Raw genomic sequence first — 15,779 nt, forward strand, 5'->3', positions numbered from 1 at the left:
ATAAACTTTGTTGTTGCCATTACGCAACACATCAGGAACTCTAAATATAGAATGCTGAGCTCGCAACGGAGATTGCTGCTGAAGTCTCCCTTGAGGAGGATGCTAGCGCTTCATATTAATTCCTCCTCCCATTATTTGCTGCCATCTTAGGTCAGTTCATCTGCTTTTCATGTAGCAACCACGGAAACTTTTACAACCAAACACGAGAATTCGAGGTCACCACTAATTTTACTGTGCTTTGTTTATGCAACACTTCTTCACACTGCTTCTGATAAACATCATATATATATATATATATATATATATATATATATATGTAAATACACACACACACATGTATATGTATGTAAGTGAAAAGAAGAAGATATGAGAGAACATTCAGACAGGGTCGTATAAGTCTATGTAGGGGATCAAAACTTACGCAGAGATGATCGAATTTCGAAGCAACAATCCTCCTTGCAGGCTCTTGCTTGGATTTAGAGCATTATCTCCATATCTCATGCAGGTCGGAGTCTTTTTGTTTTTTCTCACTGGGGAGAGCAGAAGGAGAACGACAGAGAGATTGAAAGATGTCACATTAACAGTGTACAAAAAGACTTGTATGATCAAAGGCCCGAGAACACCTGAAGAAATTTCATTACTTAGTACTTACACCTATGACGTATATGATACATCGTGCATGACTAAATGAACTCCAATTTGGAAGATTATTTTTGTAAGAATGATCTTTTAATGTAGATGAAGAAAGTGGACAGTTCTGATTATGAAATATGTACAAGAAAGATACGTTATTTGAAGGTGGTGGAGTGAGCTCATCCTAAGGAGAGAATGCAATCATTATCCAAAAAGTAGTCGGAATCGTTCAATTTCTTAATCTTCATTTGAAGATCACTTCTGCAAATATAACAAATAGATCAATAATGTAGGTACTAAATAACATATTTCATGATAAACCGTCCATACGGTTGATTTCAAGTCTTTCTATATACTGGTAGAATACTCCTCATAAGAGTTAACTACTTTTATTTGGTTTGGCATGGTCTTAGCTTCTTCTTTATTTTCTTCTTGGCTTGGTGCTCACAAAAGAAAAATAAATGCAAAAAGAAAAGCGGACTGGGGTTTCTACTAAAAACTTATTGCATGCGACTGTAAAACGATGCATCGACCCTCTTCACTTGTACTCGAGGCTCTCCTATTCTTAATTTCACTTAGAACTCTACTTGATTGAGAAAATTTTTTAGTGCCGGAAACACGATCAATACAATAAATGTGATAATACAATTTATTGAAATTTTGAAGAAATTTATTTTTCAATCAATTGTATTATTAAACTTGATTTGTTGAGCTACGTTTCTAACTTATTGAAAAATTGCTTCACCAACTTTTAGACAGTGTTTCAAAAAATAGAGAAAACCGATATGGTCCAACCCAAATAAAACCAAGTCGGGGCCCTAACCCGACAGCGCTGCCATTCTTTCTTACTAATCTCTTACCATACGCGTACGTATATGACAATTGGCTGAAAAAACAAAATAATAATATATATATATATTTTTTTAAATAAAGTTAGTTACTGGAGTTGGTTTTTTTTTTTTTTTTTTTTTTTTTGAATATTTCTTATTTTATTTGAAATTTTAATGGGAGAGGGCAATTTTGGGGTTATGAATGTTTCACCATTTTTGCTTTCTCCCCTTGTATATATAGATATGTTTACAAACTACAAAACGGTTCGTTTCCTATCTCTTCTTCCTTCCTCTTTTGTTCGGAAGCGGCTCGCTTCTCTCTGGTCTGAGTCAATCGAAGAACAATTTTGAACCAGGTAAAACCCTAATTTCCAATCAATAGGAACTCGAATTCAATTATTTACCCATATATTCAATCTTTTGTTCGTGCCAGTTTTTGTACTTTTATAGTTATTGATTTCTAGGAACAAATCCCAATATTGTTTAGGTTTACGTTTGGATGCTGAGAAAAAACCGATAGAAATTCAAAATTTTGTTAGAAGAATTGGGGAAATTAAGAGAGGATTGTTACTCATCTGTTTACTTTATATAATCTTTCATGAATTTGTTTGATTGGTTGCTGGAAAACGCATGGATACGAAGAGAAATTGAAATTTTGGGTTGCATTAACTTGAAATTGGGCTTGATTTTTATTGGGTGTTTTGCTAGAATCTTTCCGCCTCCTCGGCTTCGTGTTTGTCGTGCCACCACTAGGAAAAGAACACTACTGTCGGATTGGTGTGTGTTTTTCATTTGATAGGAAATAAACTTGAATTTCAACACTCTTTCCCATTTATGTATACGTACATCGTCATTGTATTTTGATGTGCTCATTGCACTCAGATGTATATGATGAGCATTTTGCAAATATATGTAGTCATTGCAGGCTTGTGGATGATTTATGGATATTGTGCTTATTGTTTGGTTGTCAGGTGTTGTAAAGACAGTTAGAAGACATGACGACAGCAGCTAGACCCACGTGGGCACCTGCTAAAGGTGGTAATGAACAAGGTGGTACTCGGATTTTTGGCCCGTCACAGAAATACTCATCAAGGGACATGGCTGCCCATACATCTTTAAAACCGAGGTAGATCTTTGTCAGTTACTGATTTTGATGCTTGTTAAACTTTTTAGAGTGCATGACGTACAAGTCTAAAATCCATGATTAACAAATGCAACTCTGCATATGTTAATACTTCTTTTTCCCCTCCAAATTTCCAGTATTCTGTGTATCTTTCTGGTTCTGGTAATATGTGAGTGCGTTTTCCCGGGATTCTAATTTTGGACTTTGCCTTTCTTGGCATGCGTGTCTAACAGAAAGCCAGGGCAGGACACCCAGGATGAGTTGCAGAAGAAGAACCTCCGGGAGGAACTGGAAGAGAGCGAAAGGAAGCATTATTCATCAAAGGATAAATCTTATAGTTGTATGATATCTTCCTCACATTTTTTACAAGCACTTGGGGGCGAGTTGACTAGTTTTTATTGTATTTTTTTTGATATCTTGACTCTATAGGGGATGTGATGTTATCTCTTCATTGTTTCTAATTGATATGTGCATTGTGCAGATGACAGAGATCGCAGGAGGGGTAACCAGCTGTTATTGGAAGGTGTATATTCTAGCTCTTATATTTTACATTTTTAAGGCAGCAAGTTCATAAATAAGTAATCGCTAAATTTACTAACTACATAAAATATTTGTGCTCATAGGGGGCAGAAGGGACACTGAAATTGTGCCACGTAATATAGATGCTGATGATTCTGACGTGGAAGCCCAAAGTGATGATGAAAGGTTGGTATTCTTTGCATATACACTTGAATCCAAATGTATAACTATAAATAGTTCCAGTGAATTCCCAGCATAGCTTTGATGTTGAAGTATTAAAGTTCTATCAAATATTTTGATGCAAGACATGCTTGGATATATGGTTTTGTGACCAAGAAGAATTGCTTATGTATTGACTAGATGAACATTTATGTGTTCTAGTTCTTTTCATGGTTGCTGTGGGCTTTATTTGCTTAACTTTCAACATGTAAACAAATGCACATAATTTCTTTGTTTACAATCACTCGTGACTTGTCTGCTTACAGTTTATTTTGGATATTTCTCAGTAGATAATATAAACATTTATGGTGGGGATTGGTTTGCGTAGTTATGAACTTCTTGTTTCCCGGCTTTCCATTTGAAACTGTAACAATATCTGCAAATCAAAAATAGCTATGACAGACTATTAATTAGCCTTTCATTTGTCGATAGTAATGTTTTCTTTGCTTGCATGGTTCAATCCATTTCTTGCGGTGTAATGATATTACTACGTGTTTTCCTCATATATTTGGAACATTTACTTTGATTATAGTGGTGAAGATGACGATGACGAGGAGGATGACATGGAAGCTCTATTGGCCGAGCTTGAACAAATAAAGAAGGAAAAAGCAGAGGAAAAGTTACGGAAGGTGAGCTTTCAACGAAGTGATGTGACAGAATATTTAAGATTATCAATTGCTTAGATATCGCTGAGTATAACAAAAATGTACTTTATGCTTTCCACAGGAAAGACTAGAGAGGGAGGAAGAGCTTAAAGTCAAGGAAGCAGAGCTTCTCCGAGGAAACCCATTGCTTAATGGTGCAGCACCCACATCGTTTAGTGTGAAAAGAAGGTTAGTCGCGATTTTACTCCTAGCTTGTTCTGTGATCAAGTTACGATTTTCCAATGGCTCCCTTGGGTCACTTTTTCTAATAGCTCTCGTCTTTGTGGATCTTATGGCTCAGATGGGATGACGATGTGGTGTTCAAGAATCAGGCCCGTGGTGAAACCAAGACTCCTAAGCGCTTCATCAATGACACAGTCAGGAGCGACTTTCACCGCAAATTCCTCCAGAAATACATGAAGTAACATCTTAACATAAATCGCTCTCATGAGACGTGACCCTGAAGTATCGAAGACCAAAGAAACTTTTCATCATCGAAGACCAAAGAAACTTTTCGTCTTTAACAGTTGTATCTACTGTAATGTTGGAATTGAATGCAGTAAAGATGTAAGCTGGATCTTGAGATTGAATGTTACCTGTTTATGAATGTTTCGGATTTGGAAATGCGATTGTTTATATATCTGTTATGTTTACTTAATTGCTTCGACGAAACAAGGTACGGTTTGGTTCAATTCGGTCTAAGATTACCCTCTTTTTTGTGTTAAAACCAAATCAAACCGCTCAGCTGGTTCAAATATTTTGGCCGGTTTCTTGCTCGTCTTATGCAAGTGATATTCTACACTGACTCATCTATATTACAAGAATGGAAATTCGAACCCCCATCTTATGCAAGTGATATTCTACACTAACTCATCTATATTGCAAAAACGAAAATTCGAACCCCCGTGCATGAGGCATGCTGGTGATATATTTTGGCGTTATATCACAGTGACAGAAAACAATTATGTCTATGCACCATAATACGAGTTTGATCTACTCTCTTCTTCTAACAACTAACTATTTAATCAACTAATGTTATCGTTTTACTGGAATGAGATGTAATTTGGACTAAATATCATAAAAAAAAAAGTTGCTCAAGCAACGACGTCGAATCAAACTCTTTCCGGCAAAACGAACAGAACAAAGAAGTCAAACAACCGCCACTCTACACTGAAAATCCAAAACTCGCAGAAAATCTCTTCAATTCCATCAATCGGCAATGCAAGATTCGCGGGAAATACTGCTGAAGTCGTTGGAGAGCTCCGGCGTATGTGTCCCGGACGACGTGTCGTCTGTTAAGGACATGACGCTGGCGGCCTTGGTCTCGATCTGCGGCCAGTCTCTCAACCTCATCGGCCAAACGACGCCGTTTCCCACTTCCCTCCCCGACTCCTCCGTCGCCGACCAGTTCAAGCTCTGTACGGACATTGCCTCCGGGATCAAAAGCCTCGGTTACCTCGCCGACCTGAGCTTCCATCAGGTAAGAATCGTAACGTTTGCTTTCCAAGTTACGATTTCTGGATTACGTGTTTGGTGTTTGTTTCCCGAGAAAATGCGAGAATGTGAGAGAAAAACTAATAGAAAATAAGAAAAGGCAACGCCTTTCAGTTTTTCTGATACTAAATTGAATTGGGTTTATGGAACTAGAAGTATATAATTTACGTCCTGTTGCAAAATAACTATGAAATTTAGTTTCTTTTTGTTTCAAGGAGAAAGCTTTTCTTACTAAATCAAAGTTAAGCTTGATTAGTGTAGTCCCTGGCTATTAATGTTAGTGAGAAACAATTCGGGAATCAAACTTTAGGGAGAAAAAGCCCCTGACCTGTCAACTGCGACTGTTGCGTGCAATAATAGTCGGTAAATTAAGAATAGTTAGGTCCATGGGAGATTTTGTTTTCTTCGAAATGGCGTTTGATGTGTTAGTGACTATAATTTGGTGTTTTGAGGGGTTTATTTGTTAAGAGTCCTGAAAAAATTACAAATTGCGTGACACTGAACTATATATGTATACCAGGGTCTGGCGCGGGATGTTTGCTCACCTTGTACTATCTTTGATGTGTATATAAACTATAATGTCGCCAGACTGTCATTTAGGACCGTTTTGATTGTGTGAAGTCTGGATTGAACATGCGGTTTCAAACTGTCTGGGTTTATTTGTATGGTGACGGACAAACTTCCAGTGTATTCAATTGAATCTTTGAATTGTATGAGATTGCTTATAATTTGATTTAAAATTTCTCTCTGTGCGCGTTTCTTTTGCTTCTGAGTGTAGTTCTTGTCATTCTTATTGTTCTGAAATTGTGCTTAGAAACAGACTATATGTGTTGCTTACGGCAGTTCTTGTATCCATCTGAAGAGGGCTCGTACAAGTTGATAAGGTTCTTGGTGGAGAGGCTTTCAGATTCTTCTGAAGTTGGCGGAAAAGCTGGTCCAGAGGGTGTCAATGATGAAAGGAAAGAGAAAGAAGGTAGCTCTGGAAGCAATTTGGAGGACCAAACAACTGGTGACAAGGAACCAGATCTTAGTCGTGACAAAGTTCGAGTCAAGTTGGACAAACTCACATTGAAGAGTGAAGTACCTGAAATAAGCGTTAATGATGTGCGCACCTCTAGCACAGGAAGATTCAACAAGGACAGACAAACTAATGTATTTAGCGGGAATCATTCGACTGAAAAAGTGCAAAATCAGGAGCAACTGCTCATGGAGGAGGTTAAAGCAAAAACTTCAGAACTTGAAGAAGAGTTGGAATTAGTAAAAGAAGCAGCAGATATGGCATTTGACGTCCATCATTCTATTGAATTTCACCTTGACAAACTTAATGAGCTAGTAGATGTTCGAAAGCATCACCTTGGGGAATTGACGTCACAGTGGTGAGATGTAAATCTTTATTTAATTGTTCATGACGATTAAGTTAGTTGTATATCGGACTAATATATACCTTTATAATAACAAACTTTAACGACTCGTGTCTTCATGCGCTAGATATAAATATTGCAAACGGTGCTACCTTTGCCAGCATATATGTATGTATTGTTTCATCTGTTACCAATGATTTTTCTCAGGGAAGCAGTCAGAAAGCCCTCGGAAGCAAAAAAGGAAAGTCTTCAGGTGTCTGTATATGCAAATAACCCATATACTCAGGAAAAGCTCCGTGAGCTGAAAGATTATGAACTGGAAAGAGAATCCATCTTATTTGAAATTCGAAAAAGGTACGTTTCTTAAAATTAAATAAATGCAATTTCTAGGTCATATTGTCTATGCTCCTGCTGTCTTCGAAACTTCTTTGGTTGGTGATATAGTTTGGGAATCTTCAGTTTTTAGAAAGTAACATATTTTGTTATTAAAGGTACACGATGGAGGGGATATAGAATACTTTCTTGTATAAATTGTGATCAAAGATTGCCCATTGTCTGTTTCATTATCTTACTAATATTCAATTTCACAACTTCGGTTGCTTGCTTATTGGTGACGCATTTATGATTCTGTAGGGAGGAGGAGCTTTCTAAACTGTCAACGGATCTAGAGAAGCAGCCCAAGCTGGCATCAAGAAAGTCCTACATTGAAAGGGTCAAGGAGATCACAAAGAACAGTCGGAAACAAGAAGCTGACATAGAGCAGATCTTAAAGACACCAGGGAGCTTCAGTTAGAGAGTAACTCTATTCAAGAACGTCTTCATCGGACGTATGCTGTTGTAGATGAAATGGTGTTCAGGTACGAAATTCATTTACCATAAACTGTCCGTGACTTAAAAATACGTAGTTACGACAAGTCCATCACGGTACTTATTAATTTGAAGGGAAGCAAAGAAAGATGCAGTTGGGAAGCAGGCTTATAGGCTTCTCACTAGCATCCACAAGTGCTTCGAACAGATTCGTGAGAAAATCTTGGCAACTGATAGAATACGACGAGAAGTAGGTGAACATGAAAAGAAGCTAGCGGCCATGGCCTCGCGAAGCTTAAATGTAGACAAACTACAAGCCGATCTTGATGCCATCAGGAGGGAAAATCAGTACCTAGAGAAATGTCTCCAGGATCAATAAGTGAACTCTTTGTAACTATTATTCATTCTTTCGATCATCGATTTACATTATTTTTGGTTTTGGTTCTCAGTTTTGAATTTATACACTGTATAACAGATTTAGTTCCAAGTGCCATATACATAATCTTATGGTCTACTCTTCAGCAGCAAGGCAATTGGACTGCGCTCGCTTAAGAATTCTCCCCCAAATTACTTCCTCCTTAAACATGATCAACGAAGAGAATCAGTCAAATAATACACCCTATGAAAATTACAATTTCTGATGTGGAAGTGTAGGCTGATGTGGAAGGCAACCCCCGTCGCGATATTCTTCTTGCTGGCTCTCATGGCATGGTTGGATCCACCAGGAGTCATACTTTTCAAGTGGATTTCAATAACTCAACCGCCATTCCTTGGCTTTCTCCTGCATTGGTCAGGAGCTTTGGCACTCGGGTAAGTCTGTTTTTGTCATTTTCTTCCAGTTACATTACTTTTGCACGTGGCTTTCTTCCAGTTGTATGGATGGGTTGACTGACGGATATGACTATGCTATATCCAGCTTCGAAACCTTCCAATATAACTGAAAAATAGAGAAAGTAGAAATTTGAATTACCCATTCCACAAATGAGTGATCCACCAACTGTGAAAAATAAAATAAAACTATGAGTCACCGTCCACCAACTGAAAAAAAAAAAAGAAAAAGAAAAAACAAGATTGATTCACACCCCACTTTCTTTTTTCTTCACCTAAAGCAACCCTTGTGTTCCCTTTGGTCATTTAGCTTAATTTCTTTGCATCAGTCTGCAACTCTTCTCCTCTAAGCAGTCTTTATCACAGCATCTCTTGATCAAGGTAAGAACACCAACTTCCCTCTCATATGTATGTATTAGATTCTTTTCTTTGTATCCAATTAATCCACTTTTCAGGTTGATTAATAGTTGACTTGTTATGTTCTTAGACTTGGGTTTTCCAGTTCAATTTTGTTTCCAAGTCTGATGGTGTGTGTGGTTGGTCAGTTTTGATGGACATCAATAACCAGAGACCTGCTCAAGGTGGAGAACCTTCAATGGAGGCAGGTGATTGGAGAAGCCAAGTGCATCCAGATTCACGACGTAGAATTGTCCGCAAGATGTAAGTATTGTTTGAAGAAGAAAGGGAATATTGATCATCTGTGTACTGCCTTTTGGCTGAATTGAAACCTTGTGTAGATTTTTGGAAATATACACAATAAAAAAATCCGTTAAAAACATTTAATCGAAAAAGGAACTCGAGGAGACACTGGAGTACTGCAAATAAAATACATGTATTTTTATTAGAAATTTGATAATTTATGTTTGTACATGTTTTCCTTTAGTCGACTCCTTTGTTCACTGTGATTTAACTTTTGCTTGTTAATCATGGTCAGTAACTTATTTAATTGTCAATTACTGCCAGATTTGTAACACGCAGAATTGTTCCCGAGATCAGTAACTTTCATATGTGAGAAAAATAAAGTCTAGAAATCATGGACTGCATTAAGGGGAGAAAAATTTAAGCCTCTTACGTATCGAACATATGCAGAAATTGAACTTTGAGAGACGCAGGAAATAGAATAAAAGTGGTACTAAAACATTTTATGTGTGTGTGTGTGTATATACTGTTTATTGTCTGTTTAACTAGAGTAGTCCAGTTCTGTTTTCTGTTAGGAATTTGTAACGGGTTCCATCCGTGCTTATTTTCCCTATATTTTTCGTTTTGGACAATGTGGTCAGTCCTTTATTCACTATGATTTTACATTTCTATGTTGAGTAACCTACCTGCATTCCTTACTCATGGTCAATAACTTATTGAATCTATTGCATACAAAGAACTGAAACGTTGAAGAGGCACCTTCTCTCCGAGGGCGAGGAGGGATTACGTGAACTCGAGAATCTTGCTGTAATGTTTGAGGAAAAGACATATGTTGCTGCGTCAAGCCAGGTACTTCCAGAATTTGTGGAGTTCAAATCTCTTTGTGTTGCATTCCAATATTGCATGTCTAGATGTTTATTTTTCAACTTCATTGGTACGTATTGTGATCGATAGCGCTGTAATCAGAGTTGTGTGTGAATATCTTTTTTCCAGTCCGATTATCTGCGGAAAATTTCTCTCAAGATGCTCACCATGGAGATCAAGTCCGGAGTGTCCCCAACACCCCCCTCCAACCTGAAACGCCATCGCGTCCGTGCTTGACTTTCGTAGGTACCCATTTTTCAAAAATGGTTCCCTAGAAAATGCAGCTATGTATTAAATAAATAAAAAACTGCAGATTTGAGAGTTTCAGAAACTCAACGGAAGCTCAAATGATTACGATGGTCATTGAAAACCCTAAGGAGTACTTGATGTGCAAAATTTAATGGTAATTCTTCTTGTTCTGCTCATCTATATATCAACCATGTAAAATTGATCATGTCTTACATATGTAACTAGTTTTGCTTTTAAATTTGTTATCTTCGTTTTTTCTTGCATCCGCCTTTTTTTCAATTTGCTTTTGAGATCGAGCAACCATGGATGTACTCCTTCCAATTTGCATTTAAAACTAATTAAACCATTGTACCCAAATAGTCGAATTTGCTTTAGGTCGTCATTTTCTTCTCTTTTATGTTAATATATATAAATATTAACGGCAGTGCTAGTAACTTTTTTCGCTCACTTATAAATAAGAGTTTTTAAATTTGACTTTTATGAATGACTAATTTCCCTTTTAGCCAACCGAATTTAGGATTTAAGAGTCAATGCTTGATAGATGATGTGTGAATGGGTTAGTAAAAATCTAAACATATTCTTTCACGATTAACAAATGTGGAATTTTCGAATTGTTAACCAGCTTTTTTCTGTTGAGTTCTAAACTCTACTTGACATTCCCCATGATCAAGCATTGCATTTTGAAGTTGGGAGCTTGGGGATCATCATAAGGAAGATTCAAGACAATATTACAAGTATGAACGAACGAAGAGGTAGAGAAGTTTGAAACCTTTCAAACCCAACACCAATTACACCACCCGACACCGCTCGACACCGCAATCAATGAACAGATACGGTACTGATGGCACATATACCTGGACTTAAAACAGCTATGCCCCCATGCCTTTTTAAGTGATGGATAGAAGAACATTTCAAAGTATGATGGTTCCATATCTTGTCACTTGACTAATTCGTGTATGAAGTTGTATTGAACGAGACATTTGGTCAATGTAGTAAATAATGTTATATGTGATCTTTAAATACATGCTTTTATGCTGTGGTCTTATACCGCCATGAGATAATATTAATCGCGGCTTTTAGTTGTGGTATTAGCAAATGATACATTCACTGGGATGAAGATATTGTCTCAGTTTAACTTTAAATACATGCTTAATGCAATCAAACTCATTTCCAAGGAAATCATCTTACTACGTAAGATCTTCGATATTTCAAAAATGCAGGCAGCTTCACCTCTATCGCAAAAGTGCAAGGCAGCTGATCAGAACAAGTTACAAGAGATGGAACAACAATTTCGACTCGTACCTGTCAGAGGCAAGTAAATTTTACATGTTTAATCTAAGTGTTCGCTTCCTTTCCTTCGGCTTCCTCAAACCTCAATCTTGAGCTACTTTTTCAACGAGAACAAACCAAGTTTTGAACTACAATTAAGCAATTGAATTACGCATATAAAATTCAAGCCATGATAGTAACGCATACATTATGAAGCAGAATCAAAATAAACATTATAAAAAAGTTGTAAACTTCAATATCGTAGTAACAAAGTAAGCACACCGTGAGCTAGAACCGCCCAACGTCTCTAAGATTAGGAGGCCTAAAATTTAGAGGATGAGTTTCCAGGGTGGCCTTTTCGTCTTGTTTCCACATCTTGATTGTCTTGTCAGCTTCACAAGTAACCAGCCTTGTGCCAGTGACATCGTAGCAAAGAGCATAAATCCCAGCTTCACCCTCCAGCGAGCCTGGTTGTGCGATTGTATGGGATTGCTGGAAGTTGTGGCCGCTCTTCCAATCCCAAAACCACAAGCTACCGTTGTCGCCTCCTGTAGCCATAACTCCATCTTCATTGACGGCCATCGCGTTGATAATGGACTTCTGTTGGGAGAGCATGTTGTGCAAAAACTCACCCCTCGGAAGGTTGAACTTTTTGATGGTGTTTGTTGAAGCCGATGCGAAGCAATTACCCCGATCTAGCTTAGGATGATGTGTCAGTGCTCGCACCGATTTCTTATGATGCGTTAAAGTTGAAAAGGTTTTTCCCTTTCTAAGGTCCCACAGCTTGACAGTTGTATCGTGAGACCCGCTAATAACTTGTGGATCCGTTGGGCGGGTGAGAAGGGAGCAAACTGTATCTTCGTGTCCAGTCAATGCATGAACTTGCACATTCTTGAGACGAACATCCCAAACACGGCATACGCTATCCCGACCCCCGGTGACTAAAACGTCAAGAGTCGGATGGAGAGCCATGCTGTAGACGCCACTAAGATGACCGTGATACGAACGGATAACCTTGTTCTGTTCAAGGTCCCAACATTTGACTTGTTTGTCATCGCCAGCCGAGAACAAATAGGGTTGCCTGGAGCTAACGGCAAGGCTTCGTATTTGCCCAATGTGTCCGGTAAGAGAAAGTTGTAGCGTCCCACTTGCTACGTCCCATATTTTGATTGTCCGGTCTGCGGATCCTGTACAGAACCATCTGTTGCTTGGATCAAAAGCAACAGAGCGAACCCATCCTAGGTGACCACTGATGACCCTGTAAATCTTCCATGGGCTATGCCAAACGGGACGTGGCCAATTTCGGGCTAAATCCAGCGTTGTTGTTAAACACCTCTGATCGTGGGAACGGGACGAACCAGGAGCAGAAAAAACCGGAGTGGCATCAGCAATATTAATCGGCGCCTTGGCATTGGGGGTTGCAGATGGACTCAAAAACAAATCAGCGTTTTGATCTCCTTGGGTGCTTGAATGACTCCTAGCAGTAGTAGGATTTGGATCAAGGGGAAGAGCATTGGACGATTCATCGTGGTCGGCAGCGGGGTTTTGTCGATCAGCCGTCAGTTTAAGTCCACCGTACTCCATGCTTGCCTTGTAAGTCATGCGAATTTTTTTAGTCTGCAGGTCAGGAGGGGCCAGTTCACTGCCATGGGTGGGGAAAAATAAATCGCCAGGTCTCTTTAGAGATTTAGAAATCAACTTTCCAAGTGACGACTCCATTGGCTTCTCTTGTTTCTAAGAAAAGTTGATCAACTCCTCTATATATAGTTTCCATTGGCTCCCACTGGGAAACAAACCCTAATTATACTCGGAATTGGAATCTAAAATAGTTTCCTGTAAGTAGTAGGATTCCTTTATAACTTAGGGTTTATATTAGGTTATTAATTATTACATATTACCTTCTCCGGGTTATTCTGTGAAAAGGAAAACCTAATTCCAAGTGGGAAAGTAAAGAGAACCCTAATTATTAAGGAGAGGGGAAAGGAATTAACATCTGTATTAGGAAATCTACTATCTAGGGTTAATTAGCATTTTGGAATAAAAGTTTATCCTAAAAATGTCTCGAGACAGAAAACTAGATATATGTGATCGATAACGTCACTAGCTTTAAGTGATGGTGTTGAGAAATAAATTGAATGTCATCTATGGAGCTATAAAACCTCAAAACCACCCCTTTTAGCCAACCGAATTTATGATTTAAGAGTCAAAGCTTGATAGATGATGTGTGAATGGGTTAGTAAAAATCTAAACATATTCTTTCACGATTACAAAGCTCTGGTAACTTAACAAATGTTGAATTTTCGAATTGTTAACCAGCTTTTTTCTGTTGAGTTCTAAACTCTACTTGACATTCCCCATGATCAGGCATTGCATTTCGAAGTTGGGAGCTTGGGATCATCGTAAGGAAGATTCAAGACAATGTTACAAGTATGAACGAACGAAGAGGTAGATAAGTTTGAAACCTTTCAAACCCAACACCAATTACACCACCCGACACCGCAATCAAGTTCAGCTATGAACAGATACGGTACTGATGGTACATATACCTGGACTTAAAACATCTATGCCCCCATGCCTTTTAAGTGATGGATAGAAGAACATTTCAAAGTATGATGGTTCCATATCTTGTCACTTGAAGTTGTATTGAACGAGACATTTTGGTCAATCTAGTAAATAATGTTATATGTGATCTTTAAGTACATGCTTTTATGTTGTGATCTTATACCGTCATGAGATAGTTACGTTGTGGTATTAGCAAATGATGCATTCACTGGGACGAAGAAATTGTCTTATTTTAACTTTAAATACATGCTTAATGCAATCAAACTCATTTCCAAGGGATGACCATCTTACTACGTACTCTACTTAATTCGATATTTCAAAAATGCAGGCAGCTTCACCTCTATCGCAAAAGTGCAAGGCAGCTGATCAGAACAAGTTACAAGAGATGGAACAATAAGTTCGACTCGTACCTGTCAGAGGCAAGTAAATTTTACATGTTTAATCTAAGTGTTCGCTTCCTTTACTAGTGGTTTCCATTGGCTCCCATTGGGAAACAAACCCTAATTATATTCGGAATTGGAAGTTTCCTGTAAGTAGTAGGATTCCTTCATAACTTAGGGCTTTTATTAGGTTATTAATTATTACATATTACCTTCTCCGGGTTATTCTGCGAAAAGGAAAACCTAATTCCAAGTGGGAAAGTAAAGAGAACCCTAATTATTAAGGAGAGGCGAAAGGAATTAAAAATTTGTATTAGGAAATCTACTATCTAGGGTTGATTAACATGTTGGAGCTTCGGTGGACTTAACACTGTTGGTCGTGTAAACGAGCAAACTGTATTTTCGTGCCTAAACAATTACATGAAGTTGTACATGCTTGTGACGAACTTTTATTTTAGAAAAAATTAGTATCCGGTCCCTATTTATTAATGTTCATTGACTAAAATTTTATTAATTTTCATATTTTGATCCAAGTTCCTAACATTAATGTAATAATGAATTTACATTTCAATTACATAATTTTTTTAAATAAAAGTTAATAATTAATTTAGAATTTTAATACTCACACCTTTATTAAACTCCTAACTAATTTTCAATTCAAAACATTTCCAAAATAAATAAGAAAAATTAGAATAAGTTTGTACCCATTAGCTTTTAAGAAAAAATGTTTTCAATTTTTTAATCTTATATGTTGTGACAACCCGTTCTAAATTTTACGTTTTTATTTTATTTGAAAAGCGTGAATTTACGAAATTGCCCTATAGGCAAGGACTTTGACTTCCATTGACCATCGGCTTGACAGATGTGGGACTTATTCTTTTAGCATATTCTCGTAGTACTCGTTGGTACGAACGTATAGGCAAAAACCGTTTGCGAGTCCGGATTATAACGATATAGTTACGGACGTTCGAAATTGGTTATTCAAGGTTTAGTTTTAATTAAATTAAATCCTCACTTTGTGGGGTGAAGCCAAATCAGAAATGAGGAAAGAAAGAAAAAAAAAAAAAGGAAAGTAGCCTTCCCATCGACCCACACCCACCGCAAGCTCCTATTTTCCAAGACCGATTTCGGCCAACTCCAGTGGAGTTTTTCGACGCCACCACCACCATCTTGAAGCTCTCATTCCCCTCTACAAAACTCACCCAAGAACCACCTTGATTAACCATGGTATATGGCGGTTGGAGGTCATGAAAGTCGACGAAAATCAACGGTGCTCCGGCCACTCTTTTTTATTTTCCGACAAATCGGTAAAGCAATGGCCGATGCCACCACTTAGGCTCTGTAGCCCATCATCCCAG

The 15,779-nt window shown here is 37.9% G+C and overlaps 3 protein-coding genes across 4 annotated transcripts; 2 read left to right on the plus strand and 1 right to left on the minus strand.

The window, feature by feature from the left end:
- The first annotated feature begins 1,662 nt into the window (after nt 1-1,662).
- On the plus strand, nt 1,663-4,626 carry LOC103940353 (protein CWC15 homolog). 2 transcript variants are annotated; one of them, XM_009350455.3, is made up of 8 exons: nt 1,663-1,819; nt 2,435-2,589; nt 2,820-2,926; nt 3,068-3,109; nt 3,210-3,291; nt 3,857-3,953; nt 4,051-4,157; nt 4,270-4,626. In XM_009350455.3, the coding sequence occupies exons 2-8, from the start codon at nt 2,459-2,461 to the stop codon at nt 4,391-4,393; spliced, it is 690 nt and encodes a 229-aa protein (XP_009348730.2). In that variant the 5' UTR covers nt 1,663-1,819; nt 2,435-2,458; the 3' UTR covers nt 4,394-4,626. The 2 variants fall into 2 exon arrangements, with proteins under 2 accessions (XP_009348730.2, XP_048424915.1); XM_048568958.1 differs by having other exon boundaries at nt 1,673-1,819; nt 2,446-2,589.
- Nucleotides 4,627-5,060: 434 nt separating this feature from the next.
- On the plus strand, nt 5,061-10,473 carry LOC103940358 (coiled-coil domain-containing protein 22). The gene is given in 9 exon segments (XM_018645762.2): nt 5,061-5,448; nt 6,306-6,838; nt 7,031-7,177; nt 7,457-7,587; nt 7,590-7,680; nt 7,766-8,839; nt 9,004-9,118; nt 9,835-9,946; nt 10,091-10,473. Coding segments are annotated over 6 exon segments (1,407 nt in total). The 5' UTR covers nt 5,061-5,187; the 3' UTR covers nt 8,010-8,839; nt 9,004-9,118; nt 9,835-9,946; nt 10,091-10,473.
- A 1,160-nt stretch (nt 10,474-11,633) lies between these two features.
- LOC125470473 (protein pleiotropic regulatory locus 1-like) lies at nt 11,634-13,397 on the minus strand. The gene has a single exon (XM_048569593.1). The coding sequence runs from the start codon at nt 13,196-13,198 to the stop codon at nt 11,768-11,770; it is 1,431 nt and encodes a 476-aa protein (XP_048425550.1). The 5' UTR covers nt 13,199-13,397; the 3' UTR covers nt 11,634-11,767.
- Nucleotides 13,398-15,779: the final 2,382 nt, after the last annotated feature.

Source organism: the organism of the source record quoted next, unplaced genomic scaffold (genome assembly GCF_019419815.1).
Source record: "Pyrus x bretschneideri cultivar Hongxiangsu unplaced genomic scaffold, Pyrus_bretschneideri_v1 Contig5, whole genome shotgun sequence".
Lineage (NCBI taxonomy): Eukaryota > Viridiplantae > Streptophyta > Magnoliopsida > Rosales > Rosaceae > Pyrus > Pyrus x bretschneideri.